Source organism: Bos grunniens, chromosome 10 (assembly GCF_055505025.1).
Source record: "Bos grunniens cultivar Pamir isolate PY7600 chromosome 10, Bosgru_T2T1.0, whole genome shotgun sequence".
Lineage (NCBI taxonomy): Eukaryota > Metazoa > Chordata > Mammalia > Artiodactyla > Bovidae > Bos > Bos grunniens.
In genome coordinates this window covers 65,108,820-65,131,183 of record NC_141174.1, presented here as the reverse complement: position 1 = coordinate 65,131,183, position 22,364 = coordinate 65,108,820, and the positions used below count along the sequence as shown (strand labels likewise).

General features: G+C 35.6%; 1 protein-coding gene and 1 pseudogene across 3 annotated transcripts in view; both read right to left on the bottom strand.

Moving 5' to 3' along the window:
- UBR1 (ubiquitin protein ligase E3 component n-recognin 1) overlaps positions 1-22,364 on the bottom strand; it is a 154,597-nt gene that overhangs the window by 52,009 nt on the left and 80,224 nt on the right. The window contains exons 28-36 of one of the 3 annotated variants that reach the window (XR_015134869.1): positions 18,121-18,207; positions 17,079-17,260; positions 12,930-13,135; positions 10,685-10,778; positions 9,771-9,920; positions 6,086-6,141; positions 5,552-5,649; positions 2,867-2,960; positions 1,415-1,563 (exon numbers count right to left, since the gene is read on the bottom strand). Coding sequence is in view for 1 of the 3 variants with exons in the window: in XM_086321677.1 (XP_086177803.1) it covers positions 1,415-1,563; positions 2,867-2,960; positions 5,552-5,649; positions 9,771-9,920; positions 10,685-10,778; positions 12,930-13,135; positions 17,079-17,260; positions 18,121-18,207 (1,060 nt within the window). In the remaining 2 variants the exon portion in view is untranslated. Of the gene's footprint in view, positions 1-1,414; positions 1,564-2,866; positions 2,961-5,012; positions 5,650-6,085; positions 6,142-9,770; positions 9,921-10,684; positions 10,779-12,929; positions 13,136-17,078; positions 17,261-18,120; positions 18,208-22,364 lie in introns of all 3 variants that reach the window. The other 2 variants (XR_015134868.1, XM_086321677.1) reach the window with 2 other exon arrangements.
- LOC147364687 (large ribosomal subunit protein eL32 pseudogene) lies at positions 18,716-19,371 on the bottom strand (annotated as a pseudogene).

The following is a 22,364-nucleotide window of genomic DNA, read 5'->3' as shown; positions in this document are numbered from 1 at the left end:
TCACTGATCTTTGGCAGCAAACACATCTATGAAGCTGGGTGGCTTATTTCCTATTTTCCTTTTCCATTTTTGAATGGACAGCAATAAAAGACCCTCTGTTTTGATTCCTCAACTGTTTTTCATAACTATGCCAACACATCCTGCATATGTCTCTCCACACCCATGGGGAGTGAGATAAGTTAGCTGTTTATGTGCTAGGAATAAAGCACAGCCTTATATCCACTGGATGGAAAAAGCCCTGTAGTGAAAACAATGTAACACTCTATTAATCAAATAATTTCCAATGACTATGTTACAGAAACACATACGAAAAATCAATCCTATTCTCCAATGAACTTCTCATCCATTCTATGACAAAACTGTCACTTCTGAAAATGTTCAATACCTAAATAAAAATCTCCAATTCCTAATGCTTGTGTTCCCCAAATAGTCAAGTGTAAAGGTACCTTTACTGGCAATCTGCAGGTATTTAATAGATCATGACTCCAAAAGAATGCTTAACATTTCATATCAAATTGTTCAGATTCTGTTTAAACCTCATTTTCCCCTTTTCTCCTTTTATTTAATGACAGTAAATATAAACTTGTGTATTTATTTTTTTACCCACAATTGAAGTCTGACAGGTTTGGAAATGACTCCTAAAATCTGTTCACAGAGACTAATGCTGGCATGCAGAAAGGGTCTGTGAAAGAAGTAGCTTTGTGCTACTTAATTCAAATCATGAGATAGTGTCATTTTATAAAACTTTCATGTAGTACTCTTATCTTGTGACTATCATAAGCAAATATATTATTTTAAAAATCTGAGTGATTCTTCACTGCTTCATTTCCCCTAGATTTAATGAGAGATAAGACCATGTAAATGCAAGGTGTATAACATGTTGATTTGATACACTTTTCTCTAAGAAGCTTTCACCATGGCAGAGAATCTAACAGTAGGCTTCCCTTCAGATTTGGAAGGTTTCTTGCTGTTAATCTCTTTCTCCTGACCACCTCAGTCTTCCTTTCTCTCTCCTGGTAATTTTTTAGATGGTTTGGTTTACTTTTCTTTTTTCTCTCAAAGTGTAAAAGAAATAAAAATTACTGGATATTTCTGGGTTGATTCTCCTTCCTTTGCTTTTTCTCATATCTTTCATTGTTATATTGCCACCTTTTAAATACAGCTTGCTTCATGCTGTTCATTTCAAGTATATTTAGTTTTCTGTTATGTATGCCCATTTTTGTAGTTAAAAGAGTTCAAAACAAAATATCCTCAAACTAAATGGCATCATGCCACCTAATCTACCGATATACCAAGAGTCCTTAAGTCAAAGTATTCCAGGCCATTAGGGTGGGAAAAAAGGAATAATTTTTGATCAGTCAATGTTAATTCTGTTTCTATAAAAGCTCCAAACCAGTTTTCTTATAGGCTTTACCAATTGCCTGGATAGTAAAAGCACATGTGCTCCAGGTCATCATGGGGATTCGAGGATCCGTTTCATCAGGAGGCACTTTCAATCCAATTCTATAAATTGTTGTGGCAAAGAGAAGGACCATTTCCTTGATGCTATTAGAATAATTTAACCTAAAAATAAAACAATAAAAATTTAAATAAGGATTTATTAAAAGGGGCTACCTACTGAGAAGTCCACTTAGGTACTGAAGCAAGAATTTAACTTCTTTTGAAGGTTTATTCATTAAGAAAAAAATGGTGAAAGCAGAACTGTAACTCCTATGGGTAGAAAAATGTATCTGACAAAATGGTAATGACCCAGATAATTTCTTGTAAAAGATGCAGTAAATGATCACAGCAGAAAGGGTCGAGGTCCAAATTAAGAACAGGTTAGAGACAGGATTAAAAATCAGAGGAAACATATCTGATATATATTTCAGTATATGAAAAGGGACCAAGAAGTACTTTTGTGCTGATAGGGGTGTATATGTGTCTGTGTGTATATATAATAATCCATGTACTAGCAATGATAATTCCTGGTTTCATGAACTTCTTTGTGTTTTTTTTTGATTTTATTTTTAAACTTTACAATATTGTATTAGTTTTGCCAAATATCGAAATGAATCCGCCACAGGTATACCTGTGTTCCCCATCCTGAACCCTCCTCCCTCCTCCCTCCCCATACCCTCCCTCTGGGTCATCCCAGTGCACCAGCCCCAAGCATCCAGTATCGTGTATCGTACCTGGACTGGCGACTCGTTTCATACTTGATATTATACACGTTTCATTGCTATTCTCCCAAATCTCCCCACCCTCTCCCTCTCCCACAGAGTCCATAAGACTGATCTATACATCAGTGTCTCTTTTGCTTTGTAACAAGTGTTTTCATTAGTGACGGGATATACAATGTAAACAAGGATCACAACTAGAAAAATGAACCTCATATTATTCATTAAATAATAGTATCTGATTTGGATACATTATATTTTTCAAAGCATCTTCACATAAATATCTTTTCAATAACTGTATGAGGTAAATTAGGAGACCACTGTCTCAATCTTACAAACGAGAATATGAATTGCAGTGGGGGTGGAGTGACCTGAAACTTTTCATAAGTCACAGAGCAAGTCAGATGTGACTTTAACTTAAGTCTCTTAAATTCTGCTCTTCCTATAGGTGGAAATATATAAAAATAGCATTTTTGTTGGTTAAAAATAATTATAGGCATGGTTTGTCTTAACACATATTAAATACATATTATTCTATCTCAAATCACTTAATATCAGTACAAATAAAACTCTAGGGAGATGGCAACAAGATAAAAATGGGATAAACAAAACACTTTCACAAATAAAGCAAGAAGGAAGGAAGGAAGAATTGTTCTTCACTCTTATTTTCACAACCATTTACAAACTTCTCTTGTTTAGATACTTACGAAGACTGAACTCCATAACTCAGAATAGAATGGAACTCAAGAGTAGAATCACCCATTCCTTGATCAAACAGGACTGGAATTGTTGGGTTTTCTCCTTACAAATTAAAAGGAAAAAGAAAAAAACAATCATGGGAGTTCAGTGTGACACATACTTTTTAAAGCTTTTGTAAATTACATACAATCACTTTAGAAAATTTGGATAATGCTAATAAGCAATAAATAACCATTCAAAATATTTCCACCCAGATAATCAGATAGCATGAGGGTGATATTTTTCTATTCTCCATATAAATGTTACACATGTAGATTTTTTTTTCTTAAAAGGATAATAACTCTAGCACCGTTGTATATCTTGATTTCTCATTAATAGATCATATATATCTTCCACATCAGTAACTGTCCCTCTATATTTCTATTTAGAAATTAGTGAATGCATAGTACTTTAGTGAATAAGAGCACAGGATCTGGAGCCAAGCTGCCTGGGTCTGAATCCTAGCTCTGCTAGTGACTATTACTAAGACCTTGGGTGAATACTAAACCTCATCAAAATTAAGACTGTCATTCCCATAAGTGCAATGAGTTAGTTTTCTTCCGGTGGTTCTTGAGATTCTTCATCTTTGGTTTCCAGAAGTTTGGGTATGACTTATCTAGGTATGCTTTTATCTTTTGGAGGTTCACTGAGCTTAAATTTATAAATCTAAGTCTTTCTACCAATTTGTAAAGTTTCCAGTTATAATTTCTTCAAATATTTTTTCAGTACCATCATTTTTCTTTTCAGGACTTCAATGACACAAAACGTTGGGTTAAAGGGAACAAAAGAAGAGTCCATATGTCCCTAAGGCTATATGTTTTTCTCCATCACTTTGCTGTCAATTCTTCATTGCATAATTTCCCTTATCTAATTTCAAATTCACTGACTCTCATCTCACCATCTCCATTCTACTACTGAGCGCATTCAGTTAAATTTTTTTTTTCATATAGTATTCTTTCAATTCTGTTATCTCCATTTGGTCCTTTTTCTACATATATATATTTTCCCCTCTGCTGAGAACTTCTGTCTTTCCATTCACTTCCATGAGTCTTCATCTTTAATTCATGTTTCATGATTACAAACCTGCTTTAAACTTTTTGTCTGAAAAGTTCAACATTTAAACATCTCAGGATTGGAACTTGATTGATTGTTTCTTCCTTGAGAGTTGGTCAGATCCTCCTGGTTCTCTGTACCTTGTGTAATTTTGGATTCAGTTCAGTTCATTTCAGTAACTCAGTCATGTCCAACTCTTTGCGACCCCACGGAATGTAGCATGCCAGGCTTCCCTGTCCATCACCAGCACCAGGAGCCTGCTCAAACTCATGTCCATCAAGTTGGTGATGCCATCCAACCATCTCATCCTCTGCTGTCCTCTTCTTCTTCTGCCTTCAATCTTTCCCAGCATCAGGGTCTTGGATATTTTGAATATCCATTTAAAAAAAGGCCTGCATTAACATTCTCTGGAAAAATCTACCTTTTTTGTTGTTGTTCTAGTAGGCAACCAACCCAATTAGGTTCCATAAGTTTTGTTTCACTCTGTGAGTGGTTCCAATGTTAGTTTTCAGAGCCTTTGTTAAACTGTTTGAGTCTGCTAGTACATGTACTACTCAGAACTTAGACTGGGACTTGAGTGGTGGTTTAATGTAGTTTCAGTCTCAAAGCTGTTTTTACCCTTCTTTGGGCCTGTTATGCACCTGTGTAGGCTGGAGGTGAGCTCTGGACCTATGTTGGTCTCAAAAGTAGGAGATTCCTTTTCATAGCACTCTCCTCTCTGGGATTTACCCCTATTCTCTCTAGCTGCAAGGGGCCCTTGTTTCCCCTTTCCTCTAGTCAAAATGATCAATTTCTTTCAGCTTTATAGTCCCCTGTGCTGTCATGCAGATTCACATGACTGGAGTTAATCTTGGGATGAAGCTGTGAGGGAAAGAAATGGCTAAGACTCCACACTTCCAATGCAGGGGGCACAGGTTTGATCTCTGGTCAAGAAACTAGGATCCCACATGCTTAGTAGTATGACCAAAAAAAATAAATTAAAATAAAAAAAATAAATAAAATAAAAAATAAAACAAAACAAAAACACCTAACTGGGAATTAAAAAAAGAAAAGAGGATTCACCCTGCAGTTTTTGGAACACAGTGGTCCCATTTCTCCCAGTTCTTTTGGCCAGTAAGACTGATTTTCTCTTGGGAATTTAGATGTCTATGTGGCCACCACGGCAGTGCAGTTCCATGACTGGAGATGGCCTTGGGAAAGAGCCAAAACAGAAAAAAACAAAACAAAAACACGTGCAACAGGAATTCCCTTTACACTCTCCAGCTTCTGAGGAGCTTTTTCTCAAGTTCTCTGGCTAGAAAGATGGCATCTCTTCTGGGTTTTTTACTGTTCATGTCCACCGCATAGTTCTGTGTCTCAGGCTATGCTGGGGTCAAAACTGGGGAATAAAAAAGGTACAAAAACCCCCAGGAAACTCACTGCTTATACTAAACATTCCTCAGATTTGTACTTCCTCCCCTTGGCCTAAGGAAATCTCTATTTTCTAATATTTAATGAATCTGTATTTGCAAACCATATTTTAGAGCAAAAAGTACTTTAAAAAATAAAGATTCTGACACTTAAATCTCACGCAGCTAAATATAAAATAATTTTAAGCAAACCTTTAGCATGTTTCATATTATAACCTGTTATTCTGGCCAGAACAGTCTGTATCCATCGTTCCAGGGTCAAAAGTTGAGCAAGAGGTTCTGTATTCTCGCTGAAAATTGATATTTGAAAGTTATTAAAGCCATTGGCACAGGTCAAACTGAAAAGCTCAATTTGTAGGGTCTTTCTGTGGATAAATAATTGTATGAAAAAGTCAAACTCCTCCAGATTAGCTTCCTAGGTCATAGAAACACACATGTCTAAAAATGCAGTTTTGGGAGGGAGGAGAAATTTTAAAGTACAAAGAATAAGATAACACCCTCACTCCCATTTCCTGGAAGCAACAGATAAATGTCAGTAAGTGAAATCACCCTTTTAGCTGCTCAAGTCAAAAACTAGGTGTCATCACTGATATATATGAGTCCCTCAAACCCCACATTCTAATCTATCAGCTAGTCTTAGGTTTTACTTGCTAAATATATCCCAAATTGGTCACTTCTTTCTATCTCCTTCATGATTACCCTAATTCAAGTTACGTTATTCCTCACCTGGACTGCTTCAGTAGACTGTTCTTCCTGCTTCCACGATGGTGTTTCTTTATTATCTATGTATTCATCAAACAACAGCCAGGAAGATTTTAAAAATGTAAATCATATCATATCACTTCCCTATCCAAAACATTCCAATGGTTTTCCACATAAAACACATAAAACACAGTTCTAATTTCCAATCTTGGCTCATAAGACCTTTTAGGATCTGGTTCCTTGCTTGCTCCATCCCAAGCATACTGCCTTCTTACTGTGCCTTGAACTTGCTGCCTTCTTGCTATGTCTCCATCATGCTGATATGTTCCTACTTCAGGGTCTTTGCTCTCAGTGTTGCCTGTGCTTAGAATTCTCTTCTTTCAGAGAACAGAACTGGTGTCTCTCTCAGAGAATAGAACTGGTGACATAGAACAAATGTTACTATCTCAGAGAGGAGCTCCCTGCTGACTTGGTCTATAAAGAACCTCATGCACTGGTCTGTCCTCTGGCTCTTTATGATTCTAATTTAGTCTTTCACACTATTTCTCAGTACTCAATACTCCATATTTATATGTTTATCGTTGGTTTCTCTTCTCTGTAATACAAATTCCATTGCACAGGAGCTTGATCCAAACTAACAACAAAGGCAGACCAGAAACGGTGTTATTAAAAAGAAGAAAAAGGAGAAATTTGTTTACTTAAAGGATAGTTTTAAGTGAAGTTAAAATATACAATGAACTGTGCCAAAATTCTTATCTCTGGGTACAAATTTGACCTAAGAATTTTTTCAGTTTTCAGAAATGAAAGTATACTCTGATTTATTATAATCAATTTTCTTTAAAAATGCTAGCTTATTATTAGCTTTGATAAAGTTTTTATATGCCCTTAACTTTAGTATCTTGGTGGTGGTTTAGTTGCTAAGTCATGTCCGACTCTTGCGATCCCATGGACTATAGCCTGCCAGGCTCCTCTGTCCATGGGATTCAGGTTATAATCACAATGACTTTCTAACAAAAGAGGCAAATATACTCCTACTATACAGGTAAGTTCAAATGCCTAATAAAAATGTTACGTATAATTATATTTTTCAGATCCTAAGTAACAAAACTGTTACTACAGATTAAAATTGTTAGAAAGAACTGCCCACTCCAGTGTTCTTGCCTGGAGAATCCCAGGGATGGGGGAGCCTGGTGGGCTGCCATCTATGGGGTCGCACAGAGTCGGGAACGACTGAAGCGACTTAGCAGCAGCAGCCCTGAGACATCCTATTCTTAAAGATATCAAGGAAAGAAAGTGCTGAATATTCTTTAGAGAATAATTTACATGTTAATAATTCTTGGGAAACCACTGTGTAAAATAGGCTTGCAGAGAGTAACAAGAAGTTGTTCCTTTATTATATTATGATTTATTTTTGTTTATGGTTGCGGTTATTGCTGCTGTTTAGTCACTAAGTCATGTCCAACTCTTTGTGACCCCATGGATTGTAGCCCACCAGACTTCTTTGTTCATGGGACTTCCCACACAAGAATACTGGAGTGGGTTGCCATTTCCTTCTCCAGGAGATCTTTCTGACCCAGGGATCGGACCCAGGGATCAGACCTAGGGATCAGACCCAGGTCTCCTGCATTGACAGGTGAGTTCTTTACCACTAGCCAACCTGTGTATAGTTAGGTGAGGCTTTAGAGTCAGGTCTAGGTTCAAATCCTTGGTCTGTCTTGGGACAAGTGAAAACCACTCACAGTCTCCAATTCCTCATCTTTAAATGGGAATAATAGTACCTACTTCATTAGACTATATTAAGAATAAAAAAAAACATATAGCATAGAATGCTTACAACATGGTAGTCAACAAATAAAAGATAAATCTTTCTGATGACACCTTCTTCATAAAAGATGACATTCTATGTCCTAGTATACTAAGTAGAAGACAATTCAAAATTATGTTTTCCAAAGACATGGAATAGTAGAGACAGAGCAACTACTGTCAAGGCTGTATATTGTCACCCTGCTTACTTAACTTCTATGCAGAGTACATCATGAGAAACGCTGGGCTGGAAGAAGCACAAGCTGGAATCAAGATTGCCCGGAGAAATATCAGTAACCTCAGATATGCAGATGACACCACCATTATGGCAGAAAGTGGAGAGGAACTAAAAAGCCTCTTGATGAAGGTGAAAGAGGAGAGTGAAAAAGTTGGCTTAAAGCTCAACATTCAGAAAACGAAGATCATGGCATCCAGTCCCATCACTTCATGGGAAATAGATGAGGAAACAGTGGAAACAGTGTCAGACTATTTTTGGGGGCTCCAAAATCACTGCAGATGGTGATTACAGCCAAGCAATTAAAAGGCGCTTACTCCTTGGAAGAAAAGTTATGACCAACCTAGATAGCATATTGAAAAGCAGAGACATTACTTTGCCAACAAAGGTCCATCTAGTCAAGGCTATGGTTTTTCCAGTGGTTATGTATGGATGTGAGAGTTGGACTATGAAAAAAGCTGAGTACCGAAGAATTGATGCTTTTGAACTGTGGTGTTGGAGAAGACTCTTGAAAGTCCCTTGGACTGCAAGGAGATCCAACCAGTCCATTCTGAAGGAGATCAGCCCTGGGATTTCTTTGGAAGGAATGATGCTAAAGCTGAAACTCCAGTACTTTGGCCACCTCATGCAAAGAGTTGACTCATGGGAAAAGACTCTGATGCTGGGAGGGATTGGGGGCAGGAGGAGAAGGGGACGACAGAGGATGAGATGGCTGGATGGCATTACTGACTTGATGGACGTGAGTCTGAGTGAACTCTTGGAGTTGGTGATGGACAGGGAGGTCTGGCGTGCTGCGATTCATGGGATCGCAAAGAGTCGGACATGACTGAGCGACTGAACTGACTGAACTGAACTGAACTGAACTACTTACTGGCCCTAACTGCCAAGCCTACCATCTTTAACTCCTTTCACGTTAAGTGTTTTATCAATAAAATAATTTTCTTGAGAAAAACTAATATCTGTCACTACTACAAATTCATTGAGTTAAAAAAAAACTAATAGCAACAATAATAAATATTAATAGTACTGTTATCATCACGTAGAATCGTGAGAATATTGAAATAAACAATTAAATGTTCTAGCTGTCATAAAAAACTAATAGTTATTTGCTGTTAAATTCCATTCACAGATGGTCAGAATATAAAAGTTTAAAAACTTATTCTGAATACCAAAAAACTATTCATAGATGAACATATTGTTTTCATTTACATTTATAGTTAACATTTTGTCCATATCTCTACAACTACAGCATTTGGGTCTTTAGAAAATAGAATAAAAATAATAATACAAAGATCTGAAGAGTAACCAAACTCCAAATAGCAACTCTAATGCTGGCAAAGTACTCTAAGAAAGGAATAGATATTCTTTGCAACTTTTTTCCTTCTGTGAGCGCTAAGATAGACAGCAAAGTGCTATTGCTTTTATGGTTATTAGAAGAAAGATGCAAAACATGTACACAAGTAAATAAACATTCCAGTTCTTTTAGAAATAAAAAATTAGGGCTTTTATCATATTTTTAAAGTTGAATCCAAGTAATAAAATTGATTAGTATGTTACTTTAATTTAAAAGAAAAAAGAAAGAAAAACTCATAATCTAATCAAAACAGTCACAATGAAAAACATTAACGACAACTTAAAAGAAAATTAACCAAAACATTAATTTAAATATACCTGCTTATCTTTTGATGTTGCAAAGGAATAATGGGGATCACAGTATTGCACAGAGACTTGCATAGAGGGCAAAGATACTCTCCACTCTCCAAGTCGAAAAGATCAACATGTATGCGCTGCTGAGAGCTCAGCTGTACAGCTTCAAAATACCTGCAAAATTCCAAGACACAGGTCCATTCGAAACTACACAGGTATCTTTGCTCTAATCCAAGTGAAAAAATCTGGAATTTTTGCCCCAATATACATCTTTAGAATCTACATGCAAAAATACACAAATTACAGAAGAAATAGCATGCCTATTCTTTTGGGGGTAAACTGGAGGACACATCAGGGCAGAAACAAATTTAAAATAGTTTTACTGAATTATATTGATAAACCTGTCTCCTGCCTCAACAGCATGGAGATATACAATACAGACACTATGTCCCTCTGTTTCCAATGACCAAGCGAAGTAGTAAGTGCAATCATAGGAAAATTATGTATTTTAATCTGATGCCAAAAGGTAAACCTGATATAAAATATTTCCCAAGAAAAATATTTCTGCATTTTTATCTCTTCCAGACGTATAACTAGAATTTCATGTCCTATTCTATCTCAGAGGTATTTTTCACTGTATGTTTTGAGGGGAATCAGATTTTTATAAAGATAACTACTTTTTATACAAATACTGATCAAGAAAGACTAATTCCTTTGGGAAAGAAAGTACAGTGAAAATTTTAAGTTGATAATTTTACATACCAATTTCAAAGGGTGATACTATAATGAGTATCATGCAAACAAAATTATTAATTAAAACTGCTTCAATTATTCAACTAAGAATAAAAGAAGACATGAGAAAACATGCCTTTTTGTGGCCTTTAGATAACTTCAATATTCCTAGCTTCTTTCAAGAAAATGTCAGAAGGACAACTTACTTCTGCCAGCACACTGCATGCATTACGTGACCACAGCTCCCTGTGTAAGTTCCATATGCCAAGTCTGCATCCATGAAAAGTGGGTCTATGGTTTCTGATACAAAAAGACAAAATATAAGGTATATATTCATCTGTTCCACAATGATAAAAAGAAACCAAACAAAAAAGAGGTTTTCACTTCTAACATTCTAATCATAAACTCTCTTAAGAATGTTCAAGAATATCAGGGTAGCAGGATATATATTCATAATAGTTAAGTAAAAAGAGGAAAACATAAAGCTAGACTTCAGGTATGATTAGCGTGGATTAATGACAACCACTATTCATAATGTACATTTTTATCTTAACATTAAGTTTCAAGTTGCCTTATTTTGGTTTCATTAGGTTTCAAGTTGCATTATCTTGGTTGTTGAAGTGATATTCTATGATTCAAGCACAATTTCTTCATCGGTAAATGGAGCAAATATTGATACCTAGATCATAGTGCTGTTGTGAGGAATAAGTGAGTGAATACACATAAAGCACTTAATGAGTGAGTATAAATCAGTGGCACACAGTGAGTGTTCATAATGTTAGCCTTTTTTCACAACTGTGGTATAAATATGGTAATACACTAAAATGATTGCTTCCTTGTATTTTCCAACGGCTTTGAAATAACAAAAGATCCTTTTAATTAAAAAAAAAAACAAAACATTAGCCTTTTCTATCATTTTTATTATTTCAAAGGTATTTAAAAAATAAAGCACAATGTTCATCGCAGCACTGTTTATAATAGCCAGGACATGGAAGCAACCTAGATGTCCATCAGCAGATGAATGGATAAGAAAGCTATGGTACATATACACAATGGAGTATTACTCAGCCATTAAAAAGAATACATTTGAATCAGTTCTAATGAGGTGGATGAAACTGGAGCCTATTATACAGAGTGAAGTAAGCCAGAAGGAAAAACATAAATACAGTATACTAACACATATATATGGAATTTAGAAAGATGGTAACAATAACCTGGTGTACGAGATAGCAAAAGAGACACTGATGTATAGAACAGTCTTATGGACTCTGTGGGAGAGGGAGAGGGTGGGAAGATTTGGGAGAGTGACATTGAAACATGTAGAATATCATGTAAGAAACGAGTTGCCAGTCCAGGTTCGATGCGCGATACTGGATGCTTGGGGCTGGTGCACTGGGACGACCCAGAGGGATGGTGTGGGGAGGGAGGAGGGAGGAGGGTTCAGGATGGGGAACACATGTATGCCTGTGGCGGATTCATTTTGATATTTGGCAAAACTAATATAATTATGTAAAGTTTAAAAATAAAATAAAATTTAAAAGAAAAAAAAAAAAAAGCAGATAACTCCTAATGTAATGTAAGAATTATTTAATACAGCACATTACCTAATTAGTACTCCAGCCAAAAAAATGTTTAACAAGAACCTAGTCACATGGCAACAATCAGACAAATCCTCAATGTAAAACACTGTACAGGACAACTAACTAGTTTACATTCTTCAAAAAACTTATGATCACGAAAAAAAAGGAAAGGCAAGTGACTATTCTAGATTAACACAGACATAACAAAAACAACATACGAAACATTCTGAATCCTAAGTGAAAAAAAAAGTCTAGCTAAAAAAAAGACTTTCTGAGGACAGTTGGGGGAAATTTGAATATGGATTTTATATTAAAAGATATTCCTGAATTATTAACTTTCTTAAATGTTATACCCAGTATGGCAGACAAAGAATACTGGATAGATTAGTTTTAGAAAATGCACGTGGGAACATTTAGGGATGAAATGCCATGAATTCCTACTTTCATTTTTTTTTTCTTTTTTTTTTTTTTTTGTCCTTCCTTTTTTTTTTTTTTTTTTCTTTTTTTTAATTTCAGATACACACATGCTCCCCATCCTGAACCCTCCTCCCTCCCCCCTCCCCATACCATCCCCCTGGGCCTTCCCAGCGAATTCCTACTTTCAAATGGTTCAGCAAAATGAAATGGAGATGGAAGGATTAGATAGACAGAATGAGCAATGTGGCCCTGTGCTAACCAAAAATTTAAAAAATAGACAAAGGAGCCAACTTGGTATGTAAAAACTTAAGAATTTTACAAATGGGTAAATTGTGATCTGACCAAATAAGGCTAAATACAACCTCACTCCCAAACTTCTTTCAGATACTAATTTTTCTAATTATACAGGAAAGAAAAGAAACGATCAAAAAGACATTTATTAAACAATACATACCCCCTGAGAGTTCTATGGGTTTTCCCCTGTGCTGGGTTAAGGCGGTGGATTTCTGGACACAGGCCGATAATACCATGGCATTATTTTCTATTTTCACCTCTTGTTCTTCTTGGCAGAGGATGCACGTCAGCACCTCCTTTTCAGTAATTGATGGACCCCGTTTAGGACCCAAAGCAATTCTAGAGTAGTCACTGACTGCTGGGGTGCTACCAAGAGAAACGACCAGAAATGAGGACATATGTTTTGGTCACCTGTCTTTAGATTCCGGTAGATTTTAAGTAACTGTAGGGCAAGAACTTTAAGAACAAAAATAATAAAATAAAAATCATACTTAGAAATATTAGCTTAAAATCTGCCCCTCCCCCCAATTTTTCTGACTTTCATCAGTTAATTTGCTTACTAGAAAATACATTCTGTGTTGCAAAGTAAAAAAAAAAAAAAATGCAGATCACACAGTAGAATGTATATTACAATTATACTTAACTTACTGATATTATAAAAGTAATGCATGCTTATTAAGAAATTTTGGAAAGTCTAGAAAAGTATAAAGAAGAAAACAAAAAGCACTATACTCTCACAACCTAGAAATAACCACTGTGTGTTTCCTCCCAGTCTGCTTTCCAGTTACAACATTTTTTACATAATTAAGATTATATTATATATATAGAGTCTGTGTCCTGTTTTATTTACTTATATCTTAGTTATTTTTTCGTATCATAAAAATTGCTTCAGAAACATTTTTAAATGGCCGTACAGCACCCTCACTCTATGTGCCATATGTTTTATCCTTTCCCACTTATTAGGCATTTAAGTTTCTATTCTACTTTGGTAGCTATTAAAATTAAAAACATACATCTTAATGATTTAGCAACTCATAAGATACACTCAGTGTGTACAATAATAATAATAAAATAAGAGCAAATATTTACAAAGCACAAATTACAATATGAGGCACTGTTTCAAATACTTTAAAAGTTATGCTACTTCATTCATTCCTTCCAACAATTCTATAAGGTAGGTACTATTATTATCTCTGTTTTTCAGATGAAGAAACTGAAGCCTAGAGATAGCATGAGACTTACTTAATGATTCATCTAGGAAGTGATTCGGCTAGGATTTAACCTATATGATCTGATTTCACAGGCCATGCTGCAAAATAATGCCTATCTATCTGCACAAGAAGCTCCCTGAAATATTACGTGTCATCGAACAAACTGAAAATAAATGAAATGGTCATTATCAATGTAAGTGAAATTACGTAATACAGAATACTATGCAGGTTTAAAAAGTGGGTCTCAGCTAGGTGTGGTCCTACATTCTAGGAGGCATCCGGCAACATGTGGGTGAAGTTAACCTTTTGGTTACTGAAGGCCTAGGGGACACTACTGGACTTTAATGGATGAAGGGCCAGAGATGCTAAATGTCCTGCAATTTATCATGAAAAAGAACTGCTGCCCAAATGCCACTGAGCTTGTTTTATATGTGAGAACATACATATACAGATTTCCAAGACATAATAGTAAATGAAAATGGGAAACTGTCGCCACTTATGCAAATAAAACAAAAGGCTGAATGACACATTCCATGGCTACATATATTTGTATGTAACAGCACAGTGAAAATTCTTATAAGATAACCAGAGTATCTCTGAGGGAGGGCAGAAAGGAGTGCAGGATTTCATTCAGTACTCAAGAAAATATATTTGTTATCCTGGGATAGGAAAAGCCTACTTAAACAAGATATAAACAGTTAAAACTCTAAAAAACCAACAAATCTCTCTTTATTAACACTGAAAATTTGCTATAGCTAAAATTTCATTATTAATTTAAACAGGGAAAAATATGGGAAACATGGAACAAACTTTAATATCTATAATTTTAAAGGACTTCTAGAAATCAGTAAGACAAAAGTAGAGTACCCAAAATGGATGGGCAAAGGATAACTGGAAGACAAACTGTAACAGGCTAGTGAATAATCATAAGAAAAGATGCTCCACCTAGTACTAACTAATCAGGGAACTTCAGAACAGCACAAATTTATAATCTTGATTATATCAAATATTTTCAAGTGCTGATAATTTTACGTATTGGTGAGAATGAAAGAAATAGGAACTCTTTATACACTGCTGGGAGTAGACAACTGGGCAAACTACTTTGGAGGGCAATATGCACTGGAGAAGGAAATGGCAACCCACTCCAGTGTTCTTCCTGGAGAATCCCAGGGACGGGGGAGCCTGGTGGGCTGCCGTCTATGGGGTCGCACAGAGTTGGACATGACTGAAGCAACTTAGCTTAGCATAGCATAGCATAGCATAGCATAGCATGGTAGTATCTACTAAAATTTTAAATACTTATAGCCCAGTCCTTTCATTTAATAGATTCCACCCTAGAGAAGAACTTGTAGAATTGCAAAAGGGGACAAATAAAAATGTTCTGACACATTGTAATATGGGAAAATTGGGAAATAAGGGGAAAAACACCTTGTGTCCAAAATCTGATAAATACTGGATATCTATAATATGTAATACTATGCAGCAGTTGTGAAGAATGATGCAGAATCTACACTCCAGATCTATCAGTATTGACATGAAAAGATTTAAAAGACAGAGTGAAAAAGCAAGCTGCAGACAAAGTATGATAAAATTTTAAAAAGCCACTAAAACACACAAAACAAGATTCATTATTACTCACATACACATGTTTACTAATGTGTAGAAAGACACCTAGAACAACAGTTATTTATAACAATGGCTATAGGTGATGGACCAGGAATGTAGAGGATGGTTAAAGGGAACTTACTGTGTTACTGTGAATTGTTCTCAATGACAATACATATATTATGTGTACAATCAATCAGGCAATAAAAATATTCTGAAAGCATTAGGGCCACTAATTAATTCTGAGTACATTTCTGCTTAAACCTCTCATTTAAATAAATACACAATAGTCCCTTGTTCATTACTTAACAAATAATATATTGTTAATATGTAATATTGAGGGGGCTGGGACTTTTACTTGCTTTAAATTTTGTATTAGTTTTTAGTTTTACTACTGTTGTCATCCCAGGATAGTTTACCATCATATATATGTATTTTAATCTTTACAATATTGAGTCAATAATCTTTGTGATTCTTTGCCAGGGTGCTCAGCTTCAGGATAACAGATGTATTATGTATAGCATAATGTTCCTACTGTTATTGTAAAAGCACAATTTCCTAAAAGTATCCAAAACTCACATCATTTTAAAGAGCATTGAAAGCTTGTTTTTAAAAATAAGCATAGAAGGTAGTTTCAATATTTTAAATTGGAATGCTTTCAAAGTACCATTATTTTGCCTCCTCCCTTTACTTACTGTATCTAAATAACAGCCCACAGTGCACTGCTCTCAGAAAGTTAACTCATTTCCCTAAGAGCACACCATTGTCATATAGTCGGAAAACGAGGTTTACTGATTCTCATTCCAATGTGCTTTCCAGGTGGTGCAGTGGTAAAGAATCCGCCTGTCCATGCAGAAGATACAAGAGACACGGGTTCCATTCCTTGGTCGGGAAGATCCCCTGGAGGAGGAAATGGCAACCCAGTCCAGTATTCTTGCCTGGAGAATCCCATGGACAGAGGAGCCTGGCAGGCTACAGTCCATGGGGTTGTAAAGAGTCAGACACAACTGAGCACACACACATGTACACATATTCCAGTGTGTTCTCCATGACTATAAGTCTAAGTACTGTCTTCTGTTTTAGAAAAAAAGAAAAACTAACATGGTGAAGAGCTGTTTTTGTTTTTTCCCATTCTATAGTAACAGCAGTCATTTTTATTGGAACTCATAAAAAATAAGGTGGAATATATGAACTAAAAAATGCACCTAAAAAAGCCCTCACATACAAGAGAACAGGAGCTGATCTTTGCTGTTTCCATCTTCATATCTTTTTGTGTGTAAAGGTTCCTGACAAACTTTACTGCATACTTTAACTGTGCATCAACATAAAATTACATCCACTAAGAGGTTTCACTGTGCCTTTGCTGGCTTAAAAGTAGAGTAACTGTGCTTACTTTAAAATATATTTTGAAAAGACACTATTTAAAAGTGAATATGTAATTTTTCCTCCAAGAAAAACTGAACTGCTAATTTTTGGTTTTGCTTTTGTTTTACCTCTCTTCTTCCATAATGGAGTCTTCTTTCCCAGACATTTCTGATGTACTGTCATACATGAGTTTGTGAGTTTCAATGAAGTTTTTCTGTAAGGCAGACATCTGAGCCATGATCTTCTGGCGATGCAGCCTAGCAGCTTCAGCTTTTCTTTTTCGTTCTGCTTTTTCTTTATCATGAGTAATCTGAGTATTGAGAGACCACAAAAATTAGGTAAAATCCATTGTTAAAATCTACATATACTGTTTACTTAGGAAAAATTTCCTATAGTAAACTCAGATTCAATCTGATGTCTCAAAATCAACATACAGGCTTCATCACATCATACAACTAACTGCTCTTTTGTTTACATCAATAATTTAACTCATTAAAAAAAAATTTAACTTAAAAGGCCAAGTACCTTAAATATCTAACAAACTGCCTTTCATATTCAATGCAGATATATTAAAAAACAAAGTTAAATAGTAATTCTGAATCACCTGTCAACCATTTAACGACTGACATTTAATCAATTTAAAATCAACTTGGTGATGTCTAACAGTTACTCCTAGACCCATTGCTAAGAATGAGAATGTTAACAACATTACTGAGATATATTGGTGTCTTTTTACTTATTTTAACTTAAGACCAGTGTTTTTCTTTTAGAAAAGATAGTTAATAACCGCAAGTAAAAATATTTCAACAATTTTAAGACTAGAATCCTCAAAACCTGATTCATTATACTATGGAAAAATTCATAACCTAAATATTATTGCATTTTATTGAACCTAAGATGCACCATAATCCTGTGTTCCACTATGAATGTTGCTGATTAAATAATAAGAAGGCATGGATTGTAAGACATTCCAACTCCTGATATTAAAATACTTCAAAAATTAATAAAATATGGTATTTTTCAACAGAGCTCCATTGAAAAGCAATTTCCTCTGCTTTTCCTATATACCTTACAATAAATAGGTTCCTTGTAACGTAACAGAAGCAGTCCCTCATGCCAGTGAAGTTCAAAGACAGAGATGAATTATCTCCGTCATTATAATGTTATTACCTCATCATTCTTAATAGAATCTGATCCTGATGTAGTTGCTACAATTAAACAAGATTTTTCTCTTAATCGCTTCACGGTGTCAAACATCTGTGAAAAACAGATGAAATGTTAAAAAAAAAAAAAAGTCTGGTTAAAGTTTGGTTAAATTGAGCAGAACAGAAAAATTAACTCATCTGATTTTGTCATGTTTCCAAATGTTTTTGACTTAAGCTGTTTACACACACACTCACACCCACACACATGCATACACACATACATATAAATACGTAATAAGTAGCAATTCAGCTAAAAAGAAGTTTGAAGATAGCAAAAATCAGCAGAATCAGTCTGCAGGATAAGCATACCTCTATTTTCTAGGGGAATTTTTTTTTTTTTTTTAATTTCAAATAACATTGCTAGTGCAAAGACATAAAGACAAAGATATGATACGGAAAGTGAAATCTTTTCTTCCTGATGCCAGTCCCTCTCGCCCAAATCAACTAAATTTAAAGATAATTAGCATTTCTTTGCAGGAAAAAAAATTAGAATATATATTTCTTTATATATAGTCTCATAAAAACTGATCCTACTAGTATATGTCGTTTCCTACTTTCCATTTTCACTGAATCATTTATCTTTAGAGGTGTTTGCAAGTAGCTTATACAGATCTATCTTGCTCTTTTCATGTCTGAGTTTTACGGTTTTATTGACACAACATGCACATGTGTTGTGTACTCGTCTTCACTGCACAGCCTGGCACAGGGACTGGTGACTCGGGTGGCCAGCTGGGCTGTTCTCTCCACAACTGCTTTGCACTTCTTGGAGGAGACAGATTTGTTTGTACAATAAGACTTGGTGTACAGTAAGATTTGTTGCATACTAGCGGCACCTCAAGCTCCTCAATGTTATGGACCAGGAACTTTCGGAAGCCACTGGGTAGCATGTGCTTTGTTTTCCTGTTGCTCCCAACATTATCTGGCCCTTGAGTCTTCTGGCATCCCACTGTCAATGCTGGTTTTCTCCAGTTACATTTAATTTTGACATATTGCCCTGACTGGTGCCAGATGAACTTCTTGGTCCTCAGGTCCTCTTTTTGACAATCTTGGGCTTTATGAGAGTGGCCATAATGCCAAGTAGGAGATGGCTACCTCCACAGTCAGTGCCCGGGAAGAGCTATCTCATTTTTATTAATAAATATTAAGATTCCAGAAATAAGATATCACATCCATAAAACTTACAGTATTTATATTTTGAAAGAGCCTCAGTTTCATGTGGGAAACCTCCCACAAAGAACTTAAAACTTTAATCATTTGGATTATCATCTAATGTTTGTAAGATCAGACATTTGTGCTTTTCATATAGTTTGACAATGAACTTTGGTATGTAATAGAAAAATAAACTTTCAGGGCCAGATCTCCAATTTATAACACCATTTACACAGGATATAAATGTTGGACTAAATGACAGTTCAGTTCACTTTTTGTTAATTGAGGTTATCATTGGCTTATAACATTCTACAAGTTTCACATACACAATGTTGTATTTCTACATCTCCATACACTATAGCATGCTCACATCAAAAGCTTAGTTTCCATCGTTATGATACAGTTTGACTTCCTTTGCCCATTTCACTCTCCCCTTACTCCCTTCCTTCTGGTAATCACTACTCTGGTCTCTGTATATATGTGATTGGTTTTGATCTATTCGTTTATTTATTTATTTTTAAAATTTTTTAAATTTTATTTTATTTTTAAACTTTACATAATTGTATTAGTTTTGCCAAATATCAAAATGAATCCACCACAGGTATACATGTGTTCCCCATCCTGAACCCTCCTCCCTCCCCATAATATTCCACATATGAATGAAATCTATAAAATAGTTATCTACTTCACTTCTTTTGTTTTTGTTTTATATTTTAAAATGATCATATTGGTAAGTTTAAGAAAAATACTAAATTATGAAATCTGCTTCAAGAAAAATCTTGGTAATAACATTATGTTATAGTTGCGTATCAAATTATATCACACTTGTTTAAGAAGTATTTCTGATTAAGTAATCAAAAGAACAGACTGCTTGAATTACAAAGCAGTACAAAGATCTCCAATTGATATAAATGTGGCAAAAAACACTATATTCTAATTATCAAAATAATATCTAGCTGATAACATAAAAATATTTTAATAAATACAGTGAGAAGAAACTTCATAACCTTGGTTTCATGTTTCCATTTGGAGGGTTTTCCATTAAAGTAACATTCCTGACCTCTCTACACCTCATCAACTTCTTCTCAAAGGTACTGCCATCCACTTAACAGTTCAAGCTCCAAGTTAAGTCATCTTTGATTTCTCTCATTCCTTCCATCAAATCTATCAGCAAGTTCTATAGTTCCTACTGCCACATTATACCTGAATCAGTCCAGCTTCTTGCCATCTGCCCCCTAGCCTACGTCATGGCTCATTTCTCACCAGGTTTACTGCAGTCCTTTTAATGGTGTTCCTGTTTTTATTCTTGTCCCTACAATCCATTTACCCTTGACCTCTAAGATCCTATATGACCTGGCCCCTGGCAACGCCTCTGACTTTGCTGCCTGACTTTACCTTTCTCTACCTCCCCCATTATGTTCCAGTCACACTAGCCTTCTCTCTGGCCACCTCAGTGCTTTTGCATTGCTGCCTCCTCAATCTGGAGTACCTTCCCAGATTACTGTAAGATTGGCTCCCTGTCTTTCAGTTCCAAGTTACTACCTAAAGCCAGCCTTTCTGATTACCCATATAAAGTTGCCCCTACTTATCTACTGAATTATCCTGGTATTTTTTGTTTATTGTCTGTACCTCAGTGTATACTCTATGATAACAAGCACCTTATCTGTCTTTTTCAGAGCCTAGAAATGAGCATGGCACATAGCAGTTTTACAATACATATTTACTAATAAAACAAATTTTAATTTATTAAAAAGACTCCTCCACTAAAACATAGGGAAATGTCCTGTTCTATCTATTCATAATAATTCTAGATGGGATCCTCTCACCTGGCCAATTAAAAATACCTGCTCAGAAGCTGGCCATAGATTTAAGTTTCCTCTTAGGGTCATTTAAACTCAATTGGAGTGATGAGCTAAGTCTCAAAAAAAATTAACTTCTCATCTATTAAAAGGAAAACTCCTACAATTATGGGGAGGATCAACATGGTTAACACCAGGCTATGGTCATTTAAGTTTAAAGGCTCCTCTATGTCGGGAACGGTTAAATCATACTAAAAATGATCAACCTGGTAATTATGAGACAAGGCTGGGTGCTTTATGAACTATGCCTGTTATTACCCTTAGAGAGAGTGATTGGTATAGAACTCAGTGGATTTGTGGCATTAATTTATGGCCTTGACATCTACAGGGATGATACAAAGGTGTAGCCTGGGATTCCCATGAATTTAAGGTCATACATGTTAACAAATTACAGGTAACCCCAACCAATCTACCACTGGTATGATCCCAATGGGTCAAAGATCTGTATTCTACTGGTATAACCATTTAGCAGCTTGTGTGTGTGTGTGTGCCTTCAATGGGGTTGCAGGATGTAACTGACCACATCTAAGCCTTGACAATTTTCATAAGCTTTAAATGATAGTAACCGGGCTATTAGCCTATTGAATTCTGAGATCTCTATGATGAGAAAGGCAGTGCTACACAACTGCAAGACCCTTGACACCTTACAGCATCTCAGGGAGATATCTGTGCTATAATTCAAACTGAACGCTGTATTTTTGTACCTGATAAATCCTTTAATGTAACACATTTGAACCACATGAAAAATCAGATTACTGCTCTAAGTGACCCATTCCCTAGTCTTGACAATCTTTAAAAAAAAACTGGTATGAGAGGCTCACAGCTAAAATATTTACTTTTAATTCCACTAATGTTATTAACTATACCATTTGTATTTTGCTTGTTTCACAAGATTACTATTTTTTGTATTACCAAGTATATGACTGAACCTTCAACGGAAATGATGACTAGACTTGAAACAGCTGATCAAATGTATAGTTTGATATATGATCAATGATTGTAATAGTGTAACTCTAGGAGGCAGTGGCAACCCACTCCAGTACTCTTGCCTGGAAAATCCCATGGATGGAGGAGCCTGGTGGGCTGCAGTCCATGGGGTTGCAAAGAGTCGGACATGACTGAGCGGCTTCACTTTCACTTTTCACTTTCATGCCTTGGAGAAGGAAATGGCAACCCACTCCAGTGTTCTTGCCTGGAGAAT